This window comes from Chenopodium album, chromosome 26 (assembly GCF_948465745.1).
Source record: "Chenopodium album chromosome 26, dcCheAlbu1.1, whole genome shotgun sequence".
Lineage (NCBI taxonomy): Eukaryota > Viridiplantae > Streptophyta > Magnoliopsida > Caryophyllales > Amaranthaceae > Chenopodium > Chenopodium album.
Window position 1 is genome coordinate 13062505 of NC_137859.1, and position 8484 is coordinate 13070988.

At 36.4% G+C, this 8484-nt stretch overlaps 1 protein-coding gene across 1 annotated transcript; it reads right to left on the reverse strand.

Annotated features, from left to right (window-relative positions):
* Nucleotides 1–5943: 5943 nt before the first annotated feature.
* Nucleotides 5944–7573, reverse strand: LOC145616441 (glutathione S-transferase-like). The gene is made up of 3 exons (XM_081671155.1): nucleotides 7401–7573; nucleotides 6773–6821; nucleotides 5944–6593 (listed from the first exon to the last, which is right to left on the reverse strand). The coding sequence occupies exons 1-3, from the start codon at nucleotides 7545–7547 to the stop codon at nucleotides 6145–6147; spliced, it is 645 nt and encodes a 214-aa protein (XP_081527281.1). The 5' UTR covers nucleotides 7548–7573; the 3' UTR covers nucleotides 5944–6144.
* Nucleotides 7574–8484: the final 911 nt, after the last annotated feature.

Below are 8484 nucleotides of genomic sequence, written 5' to 3' on the forward strand. Positions count from 1 at the left end.
TGATTGAAAATCAATTGACTTTTGTGTCGACAATAAATGATTATTTGGCAATTGAATTTTGTGTAGATTGAAATTCTAAAAAACTATAGCCAACACATTGTACTCTTATAAATCAATCACAACATTCTTTCAAACATTTTAATTTGCTAACATGAATTCTTACTTTGTCTAATTTGTAGCACACTTAGGATACTAAAATCATCACCCGGATATCAATATGAAAATCAAAAATGGAAGGAAAAAAATGAGTAAAGTACGAAGTGTTATTCTCATCCAGTAGTCCATTTCATTTGCTTTAATAGTGATGTGTATTAGTTTTCAAAATTTTTTTAACCTTATATATATAAGAATTAAGAGAGTAAACCTGAATTGAATATTTCATTATGCGGCACAAATATGGAAAATCAAATCAAATGGCCTTAATGGATAAAAATAAGATTGATTTTAATTAATGAGCATGTTTCATAAGCCACAAACATGTATGTATAATCATTTATTGGTTTCTATCCCAAAAGTTTCAATATTTAAAAGTAAATTTAAATATAGATTAGACATGCTTCTAATCTATTATAACAATCTAAATAAGGAATTCTTAGGTATAGTGTGATGCTCTGCCCTATAAAACCCTCCTTTACACATTTTGTTTATTCTTTTTTTTTTTCATGTGAAAACTTTTTATATATTCTTTCAAAAGATACGTGTGTAAGACAATAAATATTATGGAGGTTTAAATTAAATTTTCTGCAAATGTCTAAAATACATTTATATATATATATTTTTTCTTTTTGTCAAATAATACCTTGAAATAAACATTAAATTTTGTTTTTAAATTTGTCAAAATTCAATTTTCCAATTATGAAAGTAAATAAATGTTGTTATTAATTAAAATAAAGCACATGATGTAGTGAACACTTGTAGGCGTCGTTCGAAGTGCGCCTACATTAAGCATGTGGTGAATAAGCTCACGAAATTATCAAATAACAGGAAAAGGAAATCTAAATACTAAACTTAGGAAGGGAAATCTATGTTAGACTCAAAAGGGGAAAGGGAAAAAAAGATCATGAAATCTTGCACGAAGATCTCGCCGCGCGCCTTATCTTCACTGCTGCTTATCACTTTTTACCACCTGGAGGGACTGGAAGTTTGTTGGCATCAACAAGATCCCGAATAACATCCTTCAAATTCCAGCATTGTTCGGTAGAGTGACCCTTCCTTGATGGAACTTGCAATGGGTGTTAGGGTTCCACCTGGCGCCCCTTTCTTCAGGTTTAGGCTCTGGATCGGAAATAGCCCAATAGGTGTGATCAAGCCTTGACCGTAAAGACGATCAAAAGCCGCATCTTAAGTCATTCCTAAAGGAGTGTAGGTTCTCCTTTTCTTGGGTAATGGAGCATCAAGAGCTAATACTTCATTGAGATCAACTTTGCCTATATTGTTGGTAGTACTTTCGTGCTTAGAAGACGAAGAAGAAGGAAGGTTGTTCTTCTTGTTTTTCCAAGTGTTGTTATTATTACTACCGGCAATCTTTATTTGTTCGTCCTCAATATTGATGCCAATGTCATATACAACTTCAAAAGTGTTCAATGGAAGAAATTTGAGATGTTGCTTGTACTTATGAGTCAGATTTTGGATAAAGAGGCAAACCATCTCTTTTTCTTAAGGGGGATCTACCAAGAGTGCAGCCGTTTCCCTCCACCTGTTTAGATAAGCGGTGAAGCCTTCATTCTCTTTCTGTTTGAGAATGGAGAGTTCACGTTCAGACGTTTTAGTTTGAATGTTACACTTATAACGATTTATGAAACTGTCGATGACATCTTGCCAAGTTGCAGTATGCTTGGCATCTAGAGAATAAAACCATTGTTGGTAAGCATGCTCCAAGGAGAGAGGGAACACCGTAGGGAAGAGTGTTACGTCCAGTCCCTTGAGAGCCATAGTTGCAGAGAACGCCTTCAAATGGAACATTGGGTTGCCAGTTGGCTTGAACTTGGGGATATCAGCAGTGGAGAACTTGTCAGGCAGTCTGTCCTTCATATCCAAAGGAGTGGGAGGCCGTTCCATATAGGTGAAATCCTCAGAAATCTTGCTCATTTGCTCTTTGATCTTATCCATTGCAGCCGCGGTATAATTGTTTTGCTCTACTGTGTCGACTCTGGTAGTGAGTGTTTGCATCATGGCAAACATTGCCTCAATGGATTTGTTGATATTCTCAACATCTTCCTTGGTGGCCATTGGAACAAACTGAAAGTATTTTGAAGATGATAAGTGATGTAGAGATGGTGAAGTTTTCTTTGGACGCTCTTAGACCTAAGAGGTTTCTGCGGTAATGACTCGAACCGTACCAATCTACCCCTGCTCCTTGACCAAGTACTGTGAAATGAAATAAATTCACTTAATTGTTTAACTCATTGCTCAAGATAGGAAGGAAAGGGGAAAACAAAAAAAATCATTTGAAAACAGATGAGAAAAACACCACCCATCTTTTATTATGACGCGTGTTATGATCGTATGGCTAGACATGACATCAAACTAGATGCACAAAAGCCAAAATTTGACTGACAGACACGTTTCTTGGGCACCGTGTCACGGTGCTGTCTGTCGTGACACGGTGCAGTCCACCGTCAAACGGTAGAAAGCGCCGTGTCACGGCACTGCCCACCGTGGCGCGGCAGACATGCCGTAACATGGTGCTCAGTTCCAGGCCTTTTTGTGACTTTTTCCAGATTTTAATCGATTTTAGGTCCGTACTAATTACTATATGGAAATAAAAAACCTCGGTCATAGGTTAGTCCAAAAACAAAATGAACAAACACATGTGGGTTAGCACCAAATAAACCACGTAGCATTTAGTCACGATGATTCAAAAAGTTCTCAACCTAAGGTCAAGTTCTATGTTCGACTATGGTCAAGCTTTGGATGTCAAAAGGGTACCATGATTAAGAGTTTGGACGCGTTAGCAAGGCAGCCTCCCTTGAGGGTGTATGCTAACGGGCGGTTCCGCGAGTTCGTGATGAAATCGAACTCGACTCCATGGTTTAGGTGGATTTAATAACTCGGATGAACCCTTATTGCCATGAGCGTTTTTGGGTTGATAGAGCTTAAACCCCCCGGGGCTAAGACGTATGTAGAACACATACGTTTTTTTAGAAAAATCGAAAGAAGCCGATCGTGAAAAGGTAAAATAAAGCCACCGGAAATATTTCAGGACTACCGTGACTCGGCAGAATGTACCTTGTCACGGTGCTCACCACCGTATGACGGTGGTTTGCCCCGTGACACGGCAGTATATGCCGTGGCGCAGCAGTCAGGAAATCTAACTGGTGCCTCTTTCTTCCTTCATTCGCAATCAGGTTATCCAATTTTTTTCCACGGGACAGACCTAATAGCGACGTTAAAACGTCTTATGCAAAATGCCAAATTAATCACAGAAATACGATTCAAGAATCTTTCAAGTCTCATCCACTCATCTTAATTAAATATCGATCACTCAAATCGATAAATAACCAAGAATCCTCCCCAGTGGAGTCGCCAAATTGTAGGCGTCGTTTGAAGTGCGCCTACGTTAAGCATGTTGTGAATATGCTTGGCACTCATAGGAAGTGGGAATTGACATATACGATTAGGGACACGATTAGGGACAAGGAAAGTAGAGAGTCGCCAACAAGTTTTTAAGGAACTTGTAAACCGTTCACGGATCATTTGAGGCAACCACGATTGAGGGACAACGATAGGCCAAGCAACAACTATTGACCCGTGAAGGTTACACCCCATTCATAATCCATGAGATTACTAACTCCATATGGTTCAAAACCACGAAAGGAGGATCGGGGATGATGGTACGAAGTGAGTCATGGAGTCACGTTCGCTCGTATTGGCCTTTACTCGATTCTTATTGTGAAAAGTATTTCCTGCGATCTCAAAGGCATACAAACAAAATGTTCAATTCGCTCCAAACTATTATTATGCTAAATTGGTTGAATATTAATGCACACATATAATTCTAATATATTGTGATCACTTGATTAAATTACAAGATTAAAGGAACCTAAACCGGTTGTCCAAATTATCTTATTAGGCGTGACTTTCAATTACATATTCCCTTTAAACATGCAATATGGTGATCAATAAATATAGTAGAATAAACATTAATATTGGAAGCAATTCAACAATAATAGCGTTAGTCAAATCAAATAATAATAACCCTAATCATGATACTAGCAATAAGAATAATAATAAGAGTAATGAAGTGATTAATTACTCACTTTTCGCGTTTCCTTGAATTGCTACATCATGAATAAACTGTTAGTAACTTCAATAAAAATAAATCAAATGGAAATTAAATTAAATAAATTTAGAAATGATTTGGTCCAAACCCTCAGTTAATTATACCTTTCACGCCTTGGTTTAAGTATAGAACTTCGGGTATTATATGGACTCCTTGGAGTGCTTAAAGGATGTATTATGAGAGAATAGGGTGGCTAGAATTTAGGCTAAAAAGGGAGAAGAGAATGATTTTTGGTGTAGGGAGAGAGAGAATGATTTTTTTTTGTGGAAGAGAGGAGGATTTGATGCCCCGAACTGCAAAAAGGGGGATCCTTTTTATAGGGAAAATGAGTAGAGGGAACACACGGAACCCTAAAAGATAAAAACCCTAAAATAGGCAACCGCGACACGGTAGATTCTACCCCGACATGGCGGTTTCTACCGTGTCACGGGGGAAATTAGTGTGACGCGGGAAAAATTAGAGTGACGCGGGAAGTATTGACCTACGGGAGTAAAAACGCGTGAAGGGTTTACGCGGAAAAGACACGAGAAGATTCCGTGACACGGCACAGGTACCGTGACACGGCAGTATCCACCATGTCACGGTACAATACACCGTGTCACGGTATGGGAAACGCGGAAATTACACGGAAACAACACCGTGTCACGGGGAATCCCACCGTTAGACGGTGCAAATTCCCGTGACACGGTGGAAAATGCTGTGACGCGGGAGTTGTTTAGTTACGAGGAGCGCAAAAAAGGACACGGAATAGCCCCATGTCACAGCAGGGGAACCGTTTCACGGGGAATCCCACCGCCAGACGGTGCAATTTCCCGTGACACGGTGGAATTGCACTGTGCACGGTGATTCCAGGTTTTTACCCGTTTTTAAAATCATCATAACTTTTGATTCGTAACTCGAAATGAGGCATATAATATATCATTGGAAAGCTTATCAAGTATACTTTCCAACCCAATTAGAATCAGGTAAAAATCATTTGTAAATTTTAAGATATGATCGTTTTAGTGGAAGGGTGTCAGTTTTGGGTTGAGTTTAGTGTTTTGCTCATATCTTTTTCGTTATAGCTTGGAATTGGGCTTATGATATATGGTTGTAAAGCTTATTGAAAGGCATATCCAACCAAATAATAATTGGACCAAAATTATATAGCCATAAAATCATTTCAACTCGGTTTGTGACGTGGATACGAAAAGTGGAAAATAGGTTATGGTTTAGGGAAATGAGCTAGGAAAGGATTGGTTTATGAAATGTATTGGATAGAACATAGATTTAAGCACTCCAAAGATTAAATACTCAACCCGACCAATAATTGCGGTGAAAGATGTTCATCATCGGGTTTGGTTTTGGGGAGACATTTTTAGGTGTCTACAACACCTTATGTAAATCAGTAAATGTTAACTCAATTGTTAGCCAAATATATGAATCATTGTAGTAATGCTTATGTATTGTTATAATTAAATGACCCAATTAATCTTTCATATGATTAGTATAGTAAATATGAATGTTCATATCATTTTTTCCCGGTGTTAACAACATGGAATAGTTTTTACCATTAGTTAAACGATTCATAAATATTATGATTTTTTTTTCCTAAATTAAACATGACATAATCTATCAGTCTTTTAAGAATCCAATCAAATCAATTTAAATAATTAGAGGTATAAGATGAGTAATAATCAAATAAAAGATCAATCACAAGAACTATAATTTGTGTCGGATCATTCCCCTAATACATACATTCACAAGAACAAAATCTCACACAAAGTAAAACACCAAACATACAATACAACATGGTACACATTACAACAATTATCACGTACGTTAGGGAAAGATTAATTAAAATCGCGATAACACCAATCATTTCAAGCTTGTTTTTGCAAAGCCATGACCTTTTCCCAAGCAGGCCTAGCTAAGATATCCTTGCACCAAGCACTCACATGAGGGCGTTCATCAAACAAATGCTTCACTTTTGTACCATTCAAGTATTGAAGTCCAGGCAAGTGATGGAGATCAGCTAAAGTGAACGAGTCACCAGCTAGGTACTTGAACTTAGCCAAACGTACCTCATAAACATCAAGGACCTTAGCCAACTTAGCCTCGTTCTCCTCAACAATAGCATTGTCAATTTCCATACCGAAAAAAACCTTGTAAACTAACTCCCATGAGAGTTTGGTAGACACTGGATCAAATTGGTGAGCCTCGACCTCCATCCACACGGCTAAGTTAGCCATTTCCTTTCCTTGTTTTGATATAAGAGAGGTTCCTTTGCCTTCGTTGGTGTATGCAATATATTTTGTAATTGCCCTTGATTCTGTTTAAGATTATTTTTCAAATGGAAGCATTTTGATTAAAAAAAAAAAAAGGCAATCATAACATAATTGTTATTTGTAGAAAAATGTAATTTTGACCATTTTCATTATTTTTTTTGGTCATTTGTAGAGTGAATCAATTGATTTTTTTTTAGTTTTTATTTAAGGTGTATTAGCTTACCAAATAGCGTTAGATCTCCATCTTCAAAAGCTGGAATTTGTCCAAATGGCTGAAATTACAAGACAAAATTAAAGGGTCAAATTAGAAATAGAAACTTATCCAACTCTATAATGTACGAAGTATAACACTGTACTTAATAATTTTCTAATCTCTACATCATTTAGTTAATGGAACACACTTATTATTATCAGATGATGTCTATTATGCATCCCTCACATCATTTCACGTCCTCTATTGATTTATTTTTAAAGTAAAGTTGCATTATTGTTACTTCCTATTTTACGGTACTAAACTTATGTCATCATTAACTATTAGATAATGATTTTTTTTTTTATAATGGTGCTATCAAACTTTTTAATACGTTGCAATGGTGTGATATCCTTACAACTACGACTACTATTTTAGAATCATCTATTCAACTCGATTATAAAGTAGAATAAACAATGTCCATACACACGTACATGCAACTAGCTATGTTTTAGCATAAGTAAAATAGGATTGCCAAAAATGTTAGCAATTAATTGAAGACACGTACACTCACCTTCGAGCAAGTAATATAACTTAGCTAAAAAGGGACAAGCAATTCTATCTTCTATGTATAAGCTACTAAGCTGGTAATAAAACTTACGTTAACGGAAATAAAAGGTTCTTGCTTGTGAGCACCGGATCTCAAGTCGACGGGGACCAATTCGTACTCAAGCTCCTTCTCATGAACGGCGGCTAAAACTCGAAGAGTGGCGGTTGAGTGAGGGATCCCATAAACCTTGACTCCCATGGCTATGCCTAAATTAGTTAAAGAGAAAATTAAAGAGCTGAAGTAGGCAATTAATTTACTCAAAAAATATAAATGAGATATTTTGAGTCGTTTAATTAGTTGATGAAATTCTCTTCTATCATACGTAGAATATTTATAGTAGGAGCAATATACCTTAATAGGAGACTTGTCCATATAATAATATGTAACGCCCTCCTTTATTGACTTTGACTCCGTTATTTTTAAATAAAATTTTATAAAAAATTTAAAAATTTTGGTGAGAACATTGACTTCCTTATTTACGAATACGTCGACAGTGACGTTCCATTTCTTTGGGTTGAGTTTCTAGTTGCCGTCCTAGGCGTTTATCACCTTAAGTTTTCATTTAGGGCCTGTTTACATTTACTTAATTTCAGTTCAGTTCAGCTCCAATCAGTTTTGTTCAGTTCAGTTCAGCTCCAATCAGTTCAGTTTAGTTCAGCTCTTAATTTCTCTCTCTCATAAAATATTCATTTCAGCTCAGCTCAGTTCAGTTCAGTTCCAATCAGTTCAGTTTAGTTCAGCTCCAATCAGTTCAGTTCAGCTCAGCTCCAATAATCAGTTCAGTTCAGCTCACTTCAGTAAATGTGAACAGGCCCTTAATACCGATAATTTTTATCATACAATTGTTTGTAATTGGTCAACAAATGTATTTCTTATTATGCTCAAAATGAGCAAAATAAAATTTTCAAGTAAATGAGTAATACTAGGTAAACCCGATTTGCACATTTGTGAAAGATAGGAAAAATTGATTTACTCACTCTCAGAGTCTCAACTGAACAAAATGAGCAATTCATTGTACCTTGTAAGATACAACCGGTTGTATGTAATGATATGTTTTCTTCGTATTTTCAAAATTGCAAAATTGATGATATATACTTGTATATTCAATAAGCGTTCAACAAAACTACAAAAAGTA

Bases quoted from the DNA above. Each gene is read 5' to 3' on its own strand.
- LOC145616441 (XM_081671155.1), bottom strand. From the start codon at position 7,547: ATGGGAGTCAAGGTTTATGGGATCCCTCACTCAACCGCCACTCTTCGA. The intron at 6,822-7,400 runs GTAAGTTTTATT...TTGTAATTTCAG, and splicing joins AACCTTTTATTTCCGTTAAC to CCATTTGGACAAATTCCAGC. The intron at 6,594-6,772 runs GTAAGCTAATAC...AATCTTAAACAG, and splicing joins TGGAGATCTAACGCTATTTG to AATCAAGGGCAATTACAAAA.